Source organism: Photinus pyralis, unplaced genomic scaffold (genome assembly GCF_008802855.1).
Source record: "Photinus pyralis isolate 1611_PpyrPB1 unplaced genomic scaffold, Ppyr1.3 Ppyr1.4_LG7, whole genome shotgun sequence".
Classification (NCBI taxonomy): domain Eukaryota; kingdom Metazoa; phylum Arthropoda; class Insecta; order Coleoptera; family Lampyridae; genus Photinus; species Photinus pyralis.
Genome location: NW_022170738.1, coordinates 21,226,392 through 21,248,954, shown reverse-complemented (window position 1 = coordinate 21,248,954; position 22,563 = coordinate 21,226,392). Strand labels below are relative to the sequence as shown.

The 22,563-nt window shown below is 35.4% G+C and overlaps 1 protein-coding gene across 1 annotated transcript in view; it reads right to left on the bottom strand.

Annotated features, from left to right (window-relative positions):
• LOC116176745 (homeobox protein goosecoid) overlaps positions 1-22,235 on the bottom strand; it is a 67,438-nt gene extending 45,203 nt beyond the window's left edge. The window contains exons 1-2 of the mRNA XM_031495505.1: positions 21,631-22,235; positions 6,157-6,422 (exon numbers count right to left, since the gene is read on the bottom strand). Coding sequence (XP_031351365.1) covers positions 6,157-6,422; positions 21,631-21,955 — 591 coding nt within the window. The 5' untranslated portion in view covers positions 21,956-22,235. The remainder of the gene's footprint in view (positions 1-6,156; positions 6,423-21,630) is intronic.
• Positions 22,236-22,563: the final 328 nt, after the last annotated feature.

Here is a 22,563-nt window from a genome sequence, read left to right as displayed (position 1 = left end):
GAAATTTATCGACCAAGCTTACCACGGACACGACGCGATGTTTTCAATTTATTAATAAAACGCGTAAGTGTCAGTGAAACAATAAACTCCTTTTTGAGAATAGAAAAATACGCAAAAAAGGTACTCGTATATTTATTTCATAAATATGAAGTGACTCATTTTTGCGATGCCTGTGATTTTTTAGCTGTTTACATTCAGAAGCTACTGCGCATTGCGATGTTCTGCGTACGGTGCAAAATATATCTTGTGTCTTTGTTAGATATGTTGGCACAGATGCTCCTTATTGAAAGCAAATGGCAGACTACGTATATCTATGTATATATGATCTAAGATTATTTCGCACTTTTTTTTTGTTGCGGTTTATACAATAATTAGGTGTTAACTTGTATATGTTATTCACTTTCTTGAACAGCCAGTGAGTGTGAAAATCTAATTTATTTTGCAACTATTTAAACGTATGTACCGGTATTCCTATATACAATATGTCGAATTCGTCGATTTTTTAAAATAACTTTAGTAGTACAGTTGCTGTATGGGAATATTGTAGTGAATATTCTAGAAATCCAGATAAACATGGAACCGTCATAAAAGAGTAGTCACCGACGATGAGAAATGAAAGCGAATGTGACGCATCCTTTCCGGGAAATACGATGTGTTTTGTTCGAGAATATTCGATTAACCGCACAAGAATACATTTAAAAATTTGCGGGATCCCGCAAATACCGGGATCCCGCGGGATTGACATATAACGATCCCGCAAATACCGGGATTGAAATTTTGCTGCGGGATTGCATTCCCTAATGGTCATTAATAATTGATATAAAATGAGCAGAATTTTCTCGTTTACTTACTGTTTAGTAAATGTAATTAGTAGTAAGAGTCTGTGTAATAATAAAATTTGTCAAGTTGTTTTAAGGCAGTCGTCGCGCGTAGAAGATATCTTTTTCTTTCCGAATGCTTTCTCGCTCGTTAGCTTTGCGCATCGCATCTTCGAGGAATAAACGAAGTGTACAGTTTTCTAGGGAGTCGAGTTTCACCTTATTTTAAAGGTAATTTATAAAAAATTACCAAAACATAATTGGAATTTTGAACCCTTTGAAGTAGATCGCTAGTGATATTGATGGTTTTTTCAAATCATTTATTGTTCCCAGATTTGTTTCATACACTCTACTTTTTTGAAACCCCAAAAAAAATTCCAACGAGGTGTTGCAAGACCTATGTTGCCATTAAAAAAAACAAAATGGCGGACGTGTCAAAAAACCATACGGGCCAAAAATTTTCTTTTTATGCTAGAATATGCACAAACACATGTTATATATTTAAGTCCTAAAACTTTCAAACCGATATCTCCAACAGTTTTCACACCAGCGCTTTGGTTCAATCTTCATTAGCCACTCTGTATAAAATCAGTGCGGCTATACAATAATGTTATTTTCTATAGGATTCGTTATGTGTTTACCAAATAACACCGGATTGGTAGAAATTAACCTGGAAGCTGGAAGCCAAGATGACCATATTATTGTATACGCATAGCAAAATTTACCAGTTCGGTTAAACGTATCAGCTCAATCGTAAATTTGGAAAAAAACGTGGTGGACCTGAAGCATATTTAAGTCACAGTAGTTCTACCAACTAAATTGCTAGACACCTAACAACCAACACGCATGGAATTCAATTCTTAAATAATATTGACAGTCTTTTTGACAAAATTTACGTTTCATTTCCACATTTCATGGTGCATAAATAGTATTTAGTTAAAAAATTCCTATACTTTTCTGGAATTCATAATAACAGTGCGTGTAACGGGACGCGTCATTTGTAATATTTTTTAATAACATGCATGTATAATGGTCAATTTAATTTTTTCTTGTTACGCTAACCATTTATATGTTAAATAATAAGCATGGTGAATAATTCACCGTGATAATAAGTTAAAGGTACGGCTAACGTTCATTTAAAATCTTAGAGAGAGGAAAATTTCGAAGTTCCTTCCATTAGTAAAGTTGCATTAAGAAAATTCGCCTGAAGTGCGTAACGTTCTTATCATCATATATCCGAAGCGATATAAGAGCGGTATTCGCACATAAGACAGCGTTCTTCTTCTGCTTCAAACCTGCGTAAGATTGCGCAAAAAAAGTTTAGCAGCCCTGCGACAGTTTTCCGAAGGAAAGATTTGATATCTCTAGAATATACGGAAAACCGTCGGCCGTTTGCACACCGTAGGTATCCTCGGCCGCACAGTATACTAAAAGCGATAAGTAGTTGTTTGGTAACGCCAGCCGATTGAAAATTGAATGTGATGGTAATTTCCTTATTTCAAAATCTATTTGTAAAGCTTCCCTGACAATGATAGCTAGAGTGTTAATGTTAATCCACAATGTGAAAAATCTTCGGACAAACAAATGGTATCTACGATCACTTGCGAAAATATTTCAAAATCTATCATTATTTTGTAATAAAATTTAATTTACACTCCTGCAACTATAATATGTAATTTAATTCGCTTCGTCATAATTTACACGGACCAGTAGTTCATTGCAAATTTCCACTAAATGATTTCAAAGTTATTACAATTTAATTTACGAATTGGAAAATAATAGTTTTTTACGTTATAAGTCCGGTAGGTTACTTGTAACAGTACGAGTTAGACATTATGGACGACGCGACGTCAGGAACCGAGTCAAGAATGTCTTCAACGAGCACTTTTCAACTGTGTTATGTTTACCAAAAAATCATCAATTTTAAAAGTGCAGTAGCTATGAATATAATAGTATATTATATTATGAGGAGCTAAAGTGATACTTTTTATGGCGAGTCAGTGTTTGATGGCCGAGCGAAGCGAGGCCAGCAAAATACTGACGAGCCATAAGAAGTTACCTTAGCTCCGCATAATATATGCTATTTTTTCTTCAAACGTGAGAATAACGCCCAAATAATGGTTTTCAAATCGGAAGAAATATTAACCCGATCGTTATGGGTAGCCGTGAGCGCGTCGGCCGTGGTGACTATAACAATTGCTATAGTTGGCCATTATTAGTTTTGACGTTTTAATTGTGGACGAGTTTTTCGATTTCAAATAAAAATGAAATTGCACAAAAAATACTTTCGACAACTTTAGAAAATCCAGGTTTATCAGATGGAATGACTTCAACTACTCCTTCATTTGAAGCAGAAACCAATCCAGTTTTTTGAAAATACTTCATTCATTCATTAGAAATAAGACGAGCCAAACAAAACTTGACTCTTCAAAACTTGGATGCTGCAGGAACGAAGGTTTAATTTCAATAATGGTAATATGACTAACTGAACTTTCAACATTAACTATTATTTAAATAAATAAATAGCTTCTTTTGATCGACTATATTTTTATTTCTGTTAAAATCAGAAGGAAAGATCAACGCACTTGCTAGGTGAACCAAGAACCTAATGTAAATAACATCAACTTGTCAAAGCAAAACAATGTGACACTGGCACTGAAGCGTTTTATTGCCTAGGCACTAAAATACTTCACTGCCGCTTGTTCGATTGTTCTAAAAAGTCAAACTTTAACTCAGAGTGCTGGGCTACGTAATGTCAATATTATATGACGTTTGAAGAAAAAAGTACTTACCGAAAATTTAGAAGCTGTAAACAACTTCAAAATGTGTGGACGCTTTTTACGTACTTTTTTGTCTTCTGCCTTTAAAATAAGCGTAACGAAAAGTTTTACAAACGGTCAAGTTTTCATTCATATTCAACCAAACAAATATTCATTGTCATGTTCAAGTTATTTTGTCGATTAGAGTTCGTGGAGTTTTATTACATTCGGCGTTTTACATGGTAAAAAGAGATCAAATAAAGTTTCAAATCTTACGCTGCGAATTAAGTGTCTTTGAGAAAGGATAAGGAAATTTCTGTTGAGTCAGCGCTTTTTGTAGACCACTTTAGAGTTGGCAAACCAATGAAAATTAACGAAGAATCGCCGTCATTGTTTTCCACATACCACAATGTAATAATAGGCGTTTTAAGTCAGCTTAGTATATAGAGAGGGGATGCGTTTTGCACAAAAGTGTTCATTCTGGTTTTGATAGTCAACCAGAAAAGGGTATGATCTGAGCCGTAGAGCGACTTAGAGTAGGATTCTGGTTTGAGTGGTCACCAGGAAGATTCTGGTCTGAGCAGTGAAGAAAGATTCGCGTTTGAGCACCTTTTATTTTAAAAAAAGTACGTTCATTTTTCTGTCGCTAATGTCAAAATTAAACAAGGTGAAAAGGGTTTCTCACACACTAAACCTGTTATAAACAAACATTTAAAATCACGTCCAGGCAGAAGTCGCCCACATTAGGTTCGTTATGCAATTCAAATTGTAAATCGACAGCTTTGCGATCGTTTCGAAAAGGACATTTTTGACCTAATATTAGCAACGAGGGATCGTAAAGTTGTTTGAAATCTTGTGTAAAAAATATGTGTATATTTTTGTATCCTCGTCAAAAGAAATCTCTGGGCTTTGCTCTGAGTTTGTAACCAGTCTTTCCAGACTTTTTACTTTTCGTGGAATCCAAGCTAATTCCAATTAAATCTCAGTTTAAAGGGATCGAGCTCAGTAGGTTTCCACTATTTATTGTGTCAACGTGTTTGAAATACCAGTTATTAACAACCCTACTGCAAATTGACCGATTTAAATTTAAGACAGAGATGGCCACCTCTACCTGGGCATGTAATTACTCATGTCTGTGTCTGTGGAGCAATAAGTATTAGTGCTACCGATCCCATCAGTGGGGCATTATTAAACCCCCAGATGCAAGATTAAAATATTTCATTTTTCATGTTCCGATGTTCATATATAAGTTTAAATTCCTTTATTTGTCATTTTTTAAGTTCTCATAAAATCGGAGTTGCAGATTTTTAAAATTAAGCAAGAACAACCAAACATTCTTCAAATAAAGATGAATTGACGTTCCTCCCTTATATGCGGTTTCTCATTTTATCAAGCTTGTCATTAGACATAAACAAATCGTAAAAGAGAAGCTATAACAAGAAATCGGATGATGTAACTATGTAAAACTTCCGAAATTATAAGTATAAATATAAGATTAGAAAAAGATAAGATGAGGGCGACCTCAATATCTTTTATTTGGCGAGATACGAAGAATTTTTCAAATATGTCATATTTCCTATCTATCCGATCGCATATTGAAACTTTCGGCATCACTTCCGGTTTAACCGCCAAACGACGCAACTTTTGTTTTTCAAATCCATGTTTTTAAGATATTATTATATTTTAAAAGAGCAATCAATTTGCTGTACGACAACATAAAATATGCATATGGTTGATATACAAAACAATGGAAAAATTCGTAATTCAATTTGAAAGTCTTATGAAATCTAGCATGTCGTGTGCATCAACTTGTTCAATGTTTCATTTGGAAGATTTACATTTGTGCGATACGAACTCTCCGTGTAACATAACAGATACCGCGCCTCCTGACAGCACACGGCATGCTGATTTAATAAGTTTTCTAAATGTTGAATCACGAATTCCACCATTTTTGGGATATCCGCAATATGCATATTTTATATTGTCGCACAGCAAATCGATTGCTATTTTCAGATATGTTAAATAAAACGTAGGCATTGTATTTCAAAAACAATAGTTTCATCGATTTCCGGTTAAATCGAAAGTGAAACCAGAAGTTCCAATATGCCATCGCATAGAATTACTTTTTGTTTTTACAAACTTACACATGACTTACCATCTCTTGGTAATAGCGTATTGTAACGCTAACCTCCGTATTCGCATACTACACTTGAATATTTATCAAACAATGATAATCTAAAATATTAAAATAATACGGCTAAAATCGGAATCCATCTTATCGTAATATCGCTGGGATATCCGCGTCTGGAGAAGGAAGACTGTGAAAACATTCGCTCCATTTGCTAAACTAACTAAACTGCTTTGCCTCTTATTTATATTACGGGGATCGTCCCGTCTCTCTATATATACCCTATATCATCCTGCCGTTGCTCATATTTAAATATCTACCAAGAAATAAAATCCGCGCTGTTTAATTTTTTAGTTGTGTAAACGACGCAAGATGAACAATTCGAGCGTCGTCTATGCTCTATGCCGTATTGTTTAAAGTGTCAGGGCGAGTAATTAATTTTAAATCTTACCTCGACACGCTCTTCCTTCAAATCGACTTTAAGCGCGAGTTGCTCCCTCAGAACGACGTCTGGGTAGTGTGTTTGTTCGAAAGTTGCCTCTAGTTGTTCGAGCTGCTCTTCGCTGAAAATTGTACGGTGCCGTCGCTTTCTTTTCGGCGGTTGATGTTGGGGGTGGTGGTGGTGCGTGTTGGGACCGGCACCGCTCATCGAGGCCGCCTGAGATGCGGCCGCAAGTGCGTGTACGTATCCTGGATAGAGTCCTGGGTATGCCATTGCTGTAGAAAAGAGGGTAAATCAAAATCAATCGAAACACCCCTTGGGGGTTTACAAATTATACATAACGAACTAATAATGTTCTACAAACTTTTAAACCCCGCGTATTTTTAAGGTTACCGCAGCGATTTTTTTATACGACTAATACACGTCGCGGTGGAGTAACGCGAGACTAACCTAAAATGTTAGATTTTTTAAATAAGGGGATTTAAATCTCCCGGGAATATGTTTAAAAGCTTATTTCCTTTTTTCCAACGGCGCTAAGTATTTTAACGGTTTGGAATACATTCAAGTGAGGTATACGGTGCCAAATCATAATGTAGACTTTCTATACTTCCTAGACGCAATGAGGCGTTCAATATGTAGATTCCGTATAAAAATATATGGAGATTGTAGGTTAATGTGACGGGATCAGGGCTCAATGTAGCATAAATTTACGGAGCTTAAACTCTACAAGTCTTCTTCTTTTGTTAAGGTGTGAGGAAGCTTTCGGCTTATACGCATTTCTGTATTTTATTAAAACGTCGAGATGCATTTGTGTATTCGCATATCAAAGCGACATAAAAATTTAGTCAGCACGCCCTCAGGGATTTCTACACGTATATTATCCAGTTATTATGTCTAATAGCGACATACCAACATATTCAATATTAACCTTCTCTCGTATACATGCAAGCTTTGGCTTACACAAAGGCGATGAGACCCGCCTTGGTTCCAATATCATTTACTGGTTCAATCTACGAGTATGAAATCTGTCAGCGCTATTTACAAACAATTACCATACATCTTACAGTCATTCATTCTTCCTGTCTCTGTGGGGATGGTTTCAAGAAATTTATTTTAGTACATCTCGCAAAGTGCAAGTTGCCAATCCGGGTGGGCTTTCGGGTTAATAAAAGTGAATATTGGGCATTCTCAATCAGAGGAATCTGTCAGGAGACCAGTGAGTTGAGACTGAAGTTGAAGTATACGATTATTACGTTACAAAAAATTCACAAATTTCGCAATCCATGCAACCATCGGAGACATTGGAAATGATAACCGTATACGCCATATGTAAAACACACGTAACCCTTATTCACGCGGAATCACCGTAAACTTTCTGAATAATAAGCGTCGTAACATGATCACGAGAGATGTGCGAGATTTTAGATTGGAACTAACAAAACAATTGCGCACTATTAAGTAACTATACCGTGTCGACAGTATCCGCGCCTTTTCTTTAAACTGCCAGTAGTCATATAGGGTCGGTTCTGGACCACTTCAAGGTAATTCGCCACCTGACCTTGGAAAGTAGATCAAGGTGAATTTCCAAGATCACCGTAGGTCAAGGTGAAGTCGAAAGGTTACATGACAGTGAACTTGGAAAATAGGTCAAGGTGAAATCCAAAGGTCACATGAAGGTGACCTTGGAAAGTAGCTCAAGGTGAATTTCGAAGATCATCTGGCGGTCACCTTGGAAAGTATAGCATATTAAACTATTATTATTTGCACTACCATTGCAATAACTCGGCGTATCCATATATAAAGGAGAACTTCGTAACTTGGATCGTTCCACAAATGAGTTTATTGCTCTTGCATTATATATTATTTAAATGATGAGTTCACTGACGAAGAATTAAGTTACAACTAAATATTTTTTTCAGTCTGCGCCCTGCTTAAATTAATTACCATTATGAAGAAAATGTCATATTGGTCCTTTTTCCGACTACACCCGAACTAGCCATGTACAATTGTACACGTCACTAGTCTTTAACCATTTTTTTAATTCCTCCATGCGGTTTCCTTCTTTAAAATATTTAACAAACAGGTAGAGGTAATATGCACTTAAATTCGTCTGCATCTACCACTATCCGTTCCCCGTACTTGGTATTAATCACATTAACTTCCAACAATTTGAATGTTTTCGATATTTCGAGTTCACTAGGATTTTTAAACGGTGTGCACAATGTATTACGATTTAAACCGGAGAAATCCATCTTTAATAAACGCAAGGCGCCGACTGACTGAATTATACATGAACGCAGACACACTTTATATCTTAATAATACGTCCTTGAACTTACCTGGTAACATTTGAGCTTTGGCATGTTGGGCCACTGTCAGAGGAGAGCATGGGGACTAGTGCCATTCACCTTGACCTACTTTCCAAGGTTACCTACATGTGACCTTTGAACTTCACCTTGCGCTACCTTTCAAGGTCACCGATTGAAATTCGCCTTTAGTTACTTCCCAAAATGACCGCCAGATGACCTTGGAAATTCACCTTGACCTACTTTCCAAGGTCACCTTCATGTGACCTTTGGACTTTACCTTGCCCTACTTTCCAAGGTCGTTGCCTTGGAAATTCACCTTGATCTACTTTCCAAGGTCAGGTGGAGAATTACCTTGAAGTGGTCTAGAACCAGCTCTATATGATTACTTCTACCGATTGCGGCGGAGTACGGTACAATCAACACTTGACGCGACACCACTGTTTTCTTTTCTGCTTGGCGAAACCGATAACTTCACACCTATACAAAACATAAGCATTTCCAATGCTAAGACTCTTCAGGTATGAAGAGGCCGAATTTTCCATTGACTTAAGGAAAGTAAAATTTTTGTTTTGTTTTATTTGTTGTTAAAAACTTGTAAAGTTTTATTTTTGCTTCAGTTTCATTCAATATTTCTTTCCGGTTAAATTCATTCAGGTACTATTTACGTTATCAGTATATTTTTTCTGTAAAGTTCGTTGTAGTTAGATTGTTTGAATTGAGTTCATGTCATAGTTCATTATTCTGTCAGTAGAGGTCTTCCAAAGTATTTTTCTGTAGTCAATAACATCGATCCATTTCCACTTTCTTGATCTTTATGAGCGTATTACGTATTCTGCAGGGAAGATTCATTCTTGTTCGTTGTGACTTTTTACAGTATTCAACCTTAGGATAAGTGATTTACGATGATGCGACATTCAATTAACATTGAATATTTCTTTTGGGCTTTTTTTTGGTTTTCTGTTTTCTACATTTGTTTTTTACCTGAAAATTACGACTCTATCGATATCCCTAGTAAAATATCTACGCGGAATTTGGATTGCACAATATTAATTGTAAAAATACCATGAACCCGCCATCCTGTAGACCTTGGCAGTATAGTAATTGTTCTATGTCGAAATTATCATACTCCGAAGAGTTACTTATTGATCTTGTATCCAACTGTAACTATTATCGGTTGCTTTTTTGGAGCGGGGATCATTGTTACCTGAGAATTGCAACAATATAGCTTGTTCGACTTTATACACGTTTTAATTTTTTCATTACGAAACATTCATTCTCACTAGCGGAATTACGTTTCAAATCCTTTAATTTTGTTGTGCAAAGATACCTATTTAGTTACCTACGTTTAAATGGTAATTTAGTTTTTCGAAATTACGTTACATTTGTACTCGAGTTACACGATCTGTATCATAAGTTAGTTGGTCCCGCACATTTTTATGCGTTACTATCAATACCCCTATCTTTTGTCTTTGTGTTTGTATCTGATTGCAGATTTTTCGCAACAGCACCCTTCTGAGCTCGGAAAGGTTGCGGCTAAGAGTTCGAAGTAAGATTTTTGTTTCGTCGATAATCCGTGGGCTAACGTTTGCGCACACTAGGTTTCGTTACAACCGAATTGTAATTAATATATTTTTTATTATACCTGAATCACAATCTCCGTTTTAAACACTCAAATGCGTGCGAAAAAGGGCCTTTAAAACACACGTGCTTTAAAGTTGCTAAGTAACGATACTTCAAGTATGACTTTTGAAACTGTCATCTGGATGAAATAAAAAATCCTCTTAGGTCGCTTTCTGTAAATGCAGAACATTTCTTTGGCTTTTGTACCTATCCTTTGGTTGAAGCTTTCACAAACGCGCGTAATTTAGGGTATGCTTCCAAATCTGTTCCACTTTTTAATCGCAGCATTGCTTTAAAGTTTTGAATGAATGCACCAAAATATAGAAGATTTAAATACCTTTGACATTTCCTTCATATATGCCAGCATTATGGATGCATTTAAGACTGTATTCGTAAGTAACTTCCTATTCATCCATGGAAACAACTTTTCATATTCTTTATAATAGGCTTTACTGGATTTGGATTTTACACCTACCAACGTTTGTTTAGATTCCACAACAAGCGATTTAATGGACGGTGTATTATCTTTTTCAACGGAAATCGTTTAATTCACAAAGACGATGATTTTTATAAGCAAACGTCAAGTGACATTTCCATGGCAATCGTGAAATTACGAACACCCAGCCCACTTAATTAGACATGTATTCGAGTATAACGTCAATATGATTTCATTGTATTTCCTATTTTTAAATTATACTGCAGGTATAATAAAAAATACTATAAGATACACGTGTATAATTGGTCTTTAAAGCACTTGCAACGTTAAAGGCACTCCGCTTTGCGTCGTGCCCTTAAACTCGTTGCGCGTGCTTTAAAGACTTGATTATACACTTGTATCTTAATATATTTTTTATTATATCTGCATCATAATCGTCGTTTAAAGCACGCCTAATAGTGTGAAAACAGGCGATTAAACCCAGAGTTTGAAAGGTTGCTTCACTGTCACTTCAAACCTGACTGAAACTATCATACGGGACGGAAATAAAAAATTATTTCAAAAAATAAAAAATACTACAGGTAGTGCGTGTATAATTGGTCTGTAACGCAATTGCAACGTTTAAACTCGTTGCTTTAAAAACTTAATTATATATACACATCTTAATATACATTATTTGTAGTCATTTAATAATCATAGCTTGCCAAGTTCAAGAAAAGAAAATCTCCTTCACACTGGTCCTTGTATAAACAATTTAGTCTAGGCGATAGAGACTGTAAAATTGGCAAACTGAACATTTTGAGGTGGAAAAGAAAAAAATGGTGGAATATGTTCAGTTAGGTGTCAAAAACAACATATTAAAAATCCCACCCTCCAGACCCTGTGCTAAAGGCTCCAGCCACCCCACCATCCCCCAAAAACCGTGTTTTCGCTCTTTTTGGCTGATATCTCGCGATCTATGAGGTCTATATGAAATATTTTTAGCTGAAAATATTTCTCGGGAAATTTCATACAAGGTAGATACCAAGAAGTTAGTCTAGGTGTACCTCTTAGCCTAGGAAATTCATAAAAGCGGCGAAAATCATCAATTTTCGTGGCTTTTTGCAAATATATCGCGACCTTTAGGGCTAGATGAAATATTTTTAGCTGAAAATGCTCTCGTGAAATTTTTTACAAGGTAGATACTCAGAAGTTAGCCTAGGTGTACCTCTTAGCCTAGAAAATTCATAAAAGAAGGCGAAAATCATCATTTTCGTGTTTTTTTTTGCGGTTTTTTTGCAAAAATATCGCGACCGTCAGGGCTAGATGAAATATGTTTAGCTGAAAATGCTCTTCGTGCAATTTCATACGAGATAGGTAACTGAAGAGTTGGCGTAAAGTCACCTTTCACCTTCAACTTTCATGTGTGAGGAAATATTCATTGTAAAACAAAGTATTTCTATGTACCATTTATTCACGTAAAAACAGTATTTTCATATTAAAATATTCACACATTCATTTATACCTCAACGTAATCATTACCCTTATACTTATCCAAATCAATTCGTACTTTTTCGATCAGACTTCTCAATCAAAAGTTATAGACTAGATGCAGATTCCGCTTCTTCAGGCTCTTCGACGTCCTCTAGTGGTAGTGGGTCGTCTGAGATTACCGACTCGTAGTTCTCGTCTTCTGATGCATAGGTACCCTGAAGAGACGACGTGGCATTTAGGCACGATGCTCCATGACACTGGACGCAGAGTTCATTACACTTCAGACCTACAACAAGAAGCATTATGTCAAAAAAATGTTTATAATTATGTATACGATTATAGTATTCTCTCGTGTGTCCTAAGTGTCCGGTAGAGAAAGGTTTACCTGATTTCCTGCAACTGTTTCAGAAAATCGGGTAAACCTTCTCTACCCGACACTTAGGAGTTAGGACACACGAGAGAATATTATATTCGTATACTTAATTATAAAATTTTTTTGACATAATAGTTCTTGTTGTAGGTCTGAAGAACGAATTCTGCGTCCAGTGTCATGGAACATCGTGCCTAAATGCGACGTCGTCGTTTCAGGGTGCCCATGCAGGTAAAGCGGAAGGCGAGGAGAATTACGAGTCGGTAATTTCAGACGACCCACTAGCACTAGAGGACGTCGAAGAGCCTGAAGAAGTGGAATCTGCATAGGATAATGATTACGTTGAGGTATAAATGAATGTGTGAATATTTTAATATGAAAATACTGTTTTTACGTGAATAAATGGTACATAGAAATACTTTGTTTTACAATGAATATTTCCTCACACATGAAAGTTGAAGGTGAAAGGTGACTTTACGCCAACTCTTCAGTTACCTATCTCGTATGAAATTACACGAAGAGCATTTTCAGCTAAACCTATATCATCTGGCCCTGAAGGTCGCGATATATTTGCAAAAAACCGCAAAAAAACACGAAAATTGATGATTTTCGCCTCCTTTTATGGATTTCCTAGCTAGGCTAAGAGGTACACCTAGACTAACTTCTGAGTATCTACCTTGTAAGAAATTTCACGAGGAGCATTTTCAGCTAAAAATATTTCATATAGACCTCATAGATCGCGAGATATCAGCCAAAAAGAGCGAAAACACGGTTTTTGGGGGATGGTGGGGTGGCTGCAGAAAACCAAGATTAAACTGCAAAACTAGTTGAATTTAATTTCTTTGCGACTAGTTTGTCTGTATCAGCTGGGAATCCCAATATATCGCGTTATTAACGAGCTCCTAGCGAGTTTGTAATTTTGCGGTATCTGTCCGCTTGTCCGTCCGTTGGCACGATAACGAATGGGCCGATTACGATAAAATTCAGTAGATGGATTCTTTATCATATTTGTAGATCGGAGTTCGTGAATTGGCAATGTAGCCCAAAAAATAAGGAAGGCCCTTTTGACATCTCCGTGAGTTATGAACCGAATTGCATGAAATTCAATATGCGTATAGCTGTAGCGATATAACACGCAATTCCAAAAATTGAGCCTAATCGATCATCATTCACAGTGCCCTTTTCGCATCCCGACCATTTATAAACCTAATTGCAAACTTTTTTATTTATGAAGGTATTTAAATGAAATTTGATACATAGCCACTTGGAATAAAAGCATATGTAGCGCCATTTTCCAAATTTGGTTTTGTGTAGGATGTGCAGTGCCAACTTTCTTATTTATTTATTTATTTATTTGGAAGCAATTAAATGAAATTTCATACATATACACTTTAAATAAAAGCAAAACTAACATCAAGTTTAAAATTTGATTTTGCACATATGTTATAGCCATACCCAGGAGCTCGTTTTCTAGATTTGTTTGTTATAAATTTAACATATCCTCAAGTCGAATCATCCCTTTCTTTTGAACCGCTTGATGAAACTGTATTTTTCAAAATCATTAAATATATCGTTAGTAACGCCGTCGACATTGTTGGAATTGGTGTTCATTTACGTATACCATTTCTGCTGCCCTTCAATAATCACATTGAAAATTGTTGTAGGTATAAATAACCATGTTTATCCTAACATATGGAAAAAAGAATTGTTATGTGCCTTTCCCAAAAATAAGTCCCCTCCTATCATATTTTGACCTACGACAAATCAGTAGGTATCTTATCTACACCTTTGTTTATTAATTATGAATAAACATTAAACAATGCCTCCAAAGTCTCTGTACATAATAATATGACGCAGGACTTTGTACCTTTGATCCTCCTCCTTTATAGTAAAGTTTGTGATACTATACACTATGAAATGCTGTTGTCCCTCCATTTCCTTGGATTCGCCGATAGTGCGATTGAATTGAGCTCGAACTATTTATTCTACCGATCCCAATGTGTTAAATATTCTCACAATTTGGTGGGTCCGAGTTCTCAAACGGACGAAATTCATAAAAAATACGGTATAAATGATACGGTGTGAACATGGGGATACAATATAAATATATTTGAAATATTAATCTCTTATTTTTGAAAATAAATATAAGCAATCATATTTTTTTAAAAGCTCAAATTATGTTCAAAAAAGTTTAGAAAGTATCTATTATGGAAAAAACTGTTTATGCCACTGCACTCTACGTAAAAAATACTATCAAAATCGGTTCAATTGTCACGCCCAGCTTGGATTTTGAAAAGTAAAAAATTCTTGAAATTCTTTTTAGACCAAGCAGTCCCAAAACCTCAATATGAAATTCAAAAATTGTTTGTCAATTACACGTATAGTGAAGTCAATCCGGGGACACACGGTATATATCTTTAAGAACATGTGTACTCATTTTCTAAGTGATCGGACGTTCCCAAATAAAGTTATCGTGCCCACGGACAGGCAGACGGACAAATAGACAGACAGCAATACAAAATTATAAACGATTTTAAGGATCGTTATTAATAACGGGTCTACTCTACAATCACGAAATCCGGACACCCTGTACCGCACTGTGATTTGCTACTTAGTTTTGAGTAAAATGCCTTTATTCAATTTTTAAATGCGTTGGAAACAAACAACGATAATAATTAATCTGTATTATCCATGCGACGATGCCTATTCTTTTTATAATTTATCTAAATGCAAGAATAAAAGAACTTTTACCTTTGAATATAAAATATATTCTACTCCCATCGAAAATGTTACATTTTGCACTCATACATAGTGTGCATCATCTTAAGTACGACTACTCATTAGAATCGAATTAGTGCTGATCGGGCGTTTTCGGCAATTAAAAACGCTCGAACCTTAATTAAAAACGGGTTAAATTTTCTTGACATATCTAGGCCTAAATCAAGTTGGTTTATTTTGTTTATTTTATAGCAGATGTTAAATTGACATTTTAATAGATTTTTTCTATTTCGGTGTTACAATGATGATTTTGTACAACTGTTTTCGGCCGAAAACAGTTGTACAAAGACAGTGATTATAGTCGTTTTTTTTTTTGGTAACTCATCTCTTAAGTTGGCAGTTACTAGTTAGTACAAGTAGGTACTTCGTTGGGTACTTCCATGTTTGAACTTCAAAATGTCAGTCTTACTACGCTGCCAACCTAAAACTTAACGGCATAAAAAGTGTTCCCAACATAAAACATGTTAGTTCTAATGTTCCCTATAGTTTCTGATAATGATTTTTTTAATTAAATTAAAGCACCGAAATAGAAAAAATAGTATGAAAAACGCGTGTTACAATGCTTTATTGTAATACTCCTATCTTGCGGACACTCGTGGCTACGCTTCGCGTCGCCACTCGTGCCACAAGATAGTCGTATTACAATACGTCGCATTGTAACACTTGTCTTTCAATATACTATTATGTTTTACTAACATATCATAGCACATTTTATATCTGTGATACGCGGGCATAAAGTACCACTTTATGCCCTAGGGCATTAAGTATCACCATAGTAACGCATTTATACTTATGACAACACGAACAAATATTTGCAGGTCATTGAAAATTAGAAACGTCAATTATTAGTTGTCAATACCTACTAAATCACAAGATTAGCCTTACTTCGAATAGTTTCTGGAACTTCTTCCTATGCACGATGAATTGAATTATTTAAAATTACGTTTTTTTTTGGATGGTTTCAATCACATTAATAAATTCGAACCACGCATACTTGATGAAACATAATGAATTATTTTGTAAACGAATATTTACTTTGACGAAGAAAACTATTTGTAAGATATAAAATTTTGTATGCACCACGAACATAAACTGATGTTTATATAAACATCACTATTATGCCCTTAATACATAAATACCTATTAATGAATAGAAGTGTCTTTTTAACCGTAAGGGTAGATAAAGTCATCAGTTGATCACTTTAACGGCAACGGCACATCATACATTCCAATTGCATCTGTCATTCTTGTTAAAAATGGGACGCGAAACATGAAATAAAATGAAGTTCCGAACACAATACAATATTGTTTCTATGGAAACGTGTAAATTAAATACCTACAGAATGTTGAGGCGTTTTATAATGATTTCTATGGCTTCTGTTATAAAATAAAGTTTTGTATTATGCACGGCGATAAAGTAAAACTAGTCACTGGTGAATTAACATATTTTACTCGATGGTTAAAACATCCCTTTATCGTCTTAAATAAATAACTATCATTTGGTCGTAGAAAAGGTATGTAACGCGTTTGATAAACTTCACTAGACACTCGTTATTAAACACTCGCTCTGCTCGTGCCTAACATAACGTTCCTTTCTAAAGTGTCGTTTATAAAACTTGATGCATAATATACTATCATATACATAGTGAAAGGTTTTACGACACTGTATGCCGATGACCCCTCATCAATCATTCGTGCGGCGGGTGCTCCTGGCTTAATGTATACTAGTAAAAAGTAACAATAATGTTTCTATCTGCGATAAACGATTATTATATACAACTTTCGCGATATTACTATGTGATTTGGCAATTGGGTGTTGCGTAGACAAAAAGGTATTGCTATATTTTTCTATTCCTTCATAAATTGTTCCTAACCTTCTATCTGGAAATGTTTGGTTTAAATAAATCTGGACATTGTGCACAGGAACACTGTCTTATTGAAAATAAATTGATTGGGATTGGGAATATCATCTAGAAAATTTTCGAACTCGTTTTGCAAGCAAGAAATTGAGTACAATTTACATTATATGAAAGGTCTGATAATCTCCACACCAACCAAACATTTAAACCGAATTGGAGTTGGGGTCTTTTTTTACTGGTAAAATTCGACTCGCCGCTCCATAGTAGGTAAGTACGCGTCTTCATATTTGTGGGTTTTTGCTTTGAATATAAAATTAGGAAGAAGTCTAAGGCTGTACTTTCGCGTGGGTCTCTAAAAGTACCTTGAGCGATAGATGGAGCCACGAAATGAACGTGAAAAGTAGGTACCTTTGGATTTATATGCGCGCTTTCCTAATTTTATATTTAAAGGTTTATGTCATATTTGTTAATTAGTAATTGACAAAACTCCATTCTTGTTTCTGTATCACCTTGCACTAAATTTATTTTATAACCTTGATATTTTTTAAAGAATTGTCCAAACGGGTGCATGGGATAATTAAGTAATTTCTGCCATTTGTCTATATGTATAGTAGTAAAGATACAGTCAACAAGTTGTATGTGGTACAGGTTACTATTACTAGCTCTTTGGAAATTACTGATTTTGTCTCTTACTTTTATTGCTATCATTGTCCCTTAATTATTTTGTTACTCGAAAAATTTGAGATGAGATTCGCAACTGAACCAACCCATAACAAATTGTTTTTTTGAAACTATTTTAAAAATTACTTTAGTATCTAAAAAGAGTTAAGAAAACGTTATTTTCCTCTCTAATGAGGAATGTAAAAAAACAATTGCCGGTTTAATCTTAATAAAGACATTTAAAATTCAAACATGCCTTATGTCGATTGCTATCTGTTAAACTTCATTATTGCATACGATAATTTTTCAATTTTGATCGTAGTTTCAGACAAAATTTGTAAAAAACTTGAGAAGAAAGTGTTTTTCAACCGTCCATCTTTCTTTTGTAGTTGTACAAATACCTTTTTTTTCATTTTTTGAACGTGCAGAACACTGGATAAGTATTCAACTTTATACTTATAGGCTTATAGTAATCTGTGACACTACCAATCCACTTCAGATTCGACCCTATACTGTTATTCCCAAGTGCGTGGTACTAGTTGCAACTCGAATGTGTATCATATTACCATGATTATTAATTAGAAGGTTTTTAAATTTTGGTATTTGTATTGTATCGTATGGGCGGCACTCCATAGGTACAGACATTTTGAAATTGCACCAACAAGCGACCATTTCTTAAAAATTCCTTCTGAAGAACATTTTTGTGCCCTTGGGCCACAATTCATTCGATATATGTGATACAATTATAGCAATAACAAAAAAGTTTCTCGCATGGTAAATTTTTCTCTACGCGGATAATAAATGCGCGATTTTGTAGGGCCTGTTAAAACTATAGGTAGGTACTAATACCAGATAAGGCATTATATACGCATAATTGGAGGCGCATATCATTCTAGTTTAAGACACCGAAAGGATTATAATGATATAGTTCCTGGACAAAGAAATATGATGATGGAAAGATAGAAAAACGCGTATTTACTAACATCGTTTTATCTCCAATACTTTAAACCTAAAAATTAATTATTTTTAGTGTTATTTAAAATTAACGAACACCATAATTTTATTGTATGTACTACTGAGAAGCTCTCATTGAAATTTCGTGGCTCTATGATGAACGGATCCGGAGTAAAAAAATAAATAGTGGAACCGCGCACGGATTTTTCATAAGCCGTAATGTAAGTATTTCATATGACTCCTAACGTCACGTGACTTTTTCGAGCGCTCCGGCCTGTAAGTATCGTAGGCCTCGGTTCAATACATCCCAGACGAACGAAATCAAAAATACAAAAGCCAAAACACCAATATTTAAATTAATGCATAGATATATAAATACCTAGATACAGCCATCCTTAACAAACGTACCTCGGTTTTTAAAAAACATATCAAAGAAATTTGTACATCTCTCCATTACTTTCTAACCAAGAAGAAACATGTTCTATCTCTTTTTATTGCATTAACTTCTATGTCGTACGCGAATCGGACGCTTAAAACAAACTTAGCGCGTCCCATAAGTCATGTGACAGTTGACACATTTCACGATCGCGCGAAATCAAATCTAACTAAATGGCCGGTTTATTCACTAAATATTATGTAATTATTGCGTTATCAATGGAATACGAATAACATTAGTGCTTGCCATAATGATAGACGCGTCCATAATTGTTATTCCTGAAATAGTTTTATTAGATAGAGCTACGCCATTCAAATTTGGGACTATGTTTACCTTGTTTGGCATGATGTGCTGCAGTGAATTCATTGCTGGCTTACAGAATACCAAAAAAACCGTAAGTAAAGTTTATGTTCAACATTTTAATTTTAATTGCATGGTTTTAGGCGTATTGGTAACGGAGATTAAGTTGCGACAGGAAGTGAATTCGTTTCCAATTATCATTTTGGCCTATATGATGTTGATGCAGTGCGTTTGTATCATATGATCACAAAGAAGGATCCGTGCAATATTCTTAGGAAAACGAGATTTATAGACTGTGTGTGCGTGCAATATCAAATTTTGGTCGCTACGCGTCTTGCCTCCCTTTCGGCATATGTTGTACAATCGGTGGGGTTTCTTTTTGAAATTATAGTGCTAATTGTAGTAAGTAAGCTACACGCCGTGTACATTTATTTAAAATAAATACAACATCTTAACAATGATATCCAATTGGTGATAATAATCATTTAGTCAACATTCATTACGTTTGTAAAAGTTCACAATCCGAATCATCATCAGATGAAATTGACAAATCCGAATCATCACTGTCAACTTCAGAAACATCAACCAATATAACTTCTCTTTTAAATTAATCACTTTCCACATGTTCACACACTTTCTTCCAGTTGTCAGCTGTAATTTTTTCAAATTCTTCATTTGCCAGCTTTCTAAATAACATCTTCCATTTTAAATGTAACATTTCTTTGCTGCTATGCAATTTAAATAAATAAAAAGGCGGTTTATTTATGTTGTAAAGTCTCAAATTTGATAATTTTCTGTGTGATTTGTGCTAACAATTTGATTGACAGTTATAATAAATAATGCGAATCTTGCCTTCCATGCTCAGGGTACCTCTATAAAGGATAGCGCTATACGTAATTAATGTGCCGAAAGTGATGGTAATAGATGGTACGTCCTTTTGAACTATGTTGGGGTATGGCTGTATCTATGTATTTATATATCTATGAATTAATGAATGTGAGAGCGCGATCTGTATTCGTTTTAAGCAGTTATTTTGGCTGCATAAAATTAAGCTCCTTTCAGAAGAGATTTTGTCATTTTAAAGTAGACATAGGGAAAAACAGTACACATAACTCACTATGTCTACTCCTTGATAAATAACAATGTATATCATCAGCAAAACTAAATACTTTACCGCGAGTATAATGTTCCAATATATTACTAATTTAATGCTAAAAAGGATTGATCCAAGTAAAGTTCCTTGTGGTACCCCAAACTGAACTACCTCTGTATTATTAAAATTTGTACGTCCTTTAACAAAAAGAGTTAGCCCAAAGGTGCTTACCTTTCTGGGCGGTTTCACAAACGATGATTAAGGTCAATGAATGATTAAATCCACCGTTGATTATACACTCATTTGTTTCCCATTCTAATATTTTTAATAAGTGATTACTCTCAATCATCGTTTGTGAAACCGGGCATATAAGTTTAGTAACTTTGCTTCTATTTAACCAACTTCACAGCTCTTAAGATACTTAACCGAAACCCTCAAGAGCCCGAAAAATGAACACCCTGTATAAACAATTTTATTTCAATCTGATTTGGAGGCCATAGTACCTACACAAATAAAAAATACTATCATGAACGTCAACCTTGTTTGGATAATGAAATTAACAGTTTAAGAAAAATGGTGGATATAGGTACCATCCACATTATTTTTGATTTTCGGTAAAAATGATTTTACGAACTATAGGTACCTACCCGCAGAAGTTCTGTACAAGGTACCGTTTACTACCCATGTTCCCAATAATTTAGTTGAGCAACGTATCATTCTGAAACTTGTTATCTGTAAGGCTATTTAGGGCAAAAGGAAAGTTGTTACGAATTTTCACGTAGGTACATACTTGGCGGTTGAGTAAATTCATACAAGTTTTTTCAAATACGCACCCTAAAAGTTCATTTAACTGTTGAACGGTCTTACATACTTTTTGAAAGCCTAAAATGCTCTCGGATATCATAAATGCTAATCATATGTACCGCTTAAAAAATCGTTTGAGCCATGTTGCAATATAGAATGAAATGACAGTCCTTATTTCATTTTCCTACAACTACAATTATAGTCAAATTTAGACAATTATTCTTTCTATTGGTATATGCAGATTAGGTAGTGTACGTACCTACTTCGTCCTTTACGTAGGGTTTTCATAAATCGGAGCAATTTTTGTAAGTGCATAAATTTAGACTATAATTATTGAAAATATCTCCCTTCCGAAATTAGGTTTTTCCAAAATTTGAATGTAACAACACTCACCGAGAAATTCGGCAGATGTGCACGACGCACCAAAACTGGCAGATGCGGCAGCGGCGATGTGACCAAAATGTAAGGGATGATGTAAAATCGGTCGTTGAGGCGACGCCGGATTAGGTCTAGGAGCTAAAATACTGTCAATCGTAAACAGGGACGAGCTTGTGGACGATGCGACGGTCGCCGTCACCGGCGTCGAGCGCGTCATTCTTTGCACCGGTTTAAAGCCTTCGCCGGCGAAAAACATATTGCCTAGAAAACTGTGGGGATTCCATATATTTGACGATGTACCTATTTGGTGGTGTTGCTGGTGGTTTGCCGTTTCGACCATTTTAAAATCGTCCTCAGAGAAACTTTCCTCGTGGTAATCTGAGGGCACCGCGCTAGATTCCCCGCACCAATCTAGATCCGATTCCCTCTTTATGGTTGCCAGCGTGAAAACTTTTAACTAAACCTCAATTAAATGGGCGCAATTTTATTAGAAATCATGTCATTTAGTAGGTATGCGTCTCGCACAATCTCACACACGTTTACTTAACTTAGCCAATATTTAATTACTTGCTGAACACGTGTCTTAATATACCTATACTAAACAAAATGTAGGCAGCCTGCCGTCTCCAAACAACAAAGTGACTGAAAGTTGAAGGTCCATTTCGTTTGAAAATGTAAAGCTACGCCTCCTATAATTCTATTGGATCCCATTCACCCTTAACATGCTAAACGGCCAATCGGCGAGCGTAATTCTCATCCCTTATCCTATTTAAGCTTGTATCGTGTTCATCCTGGGGTGAACTGTAACGATATGCTGATCTAAATGGGACAAATAGAGCTGTCACTTTGAAATCTGATATAGCCGTAACGCGAAGGGTAGCATTGTATGCGTGGATCTGCATTTTATTGTTTGACGTATTGTTGCTCACGTACTAATGGATGCAGGAA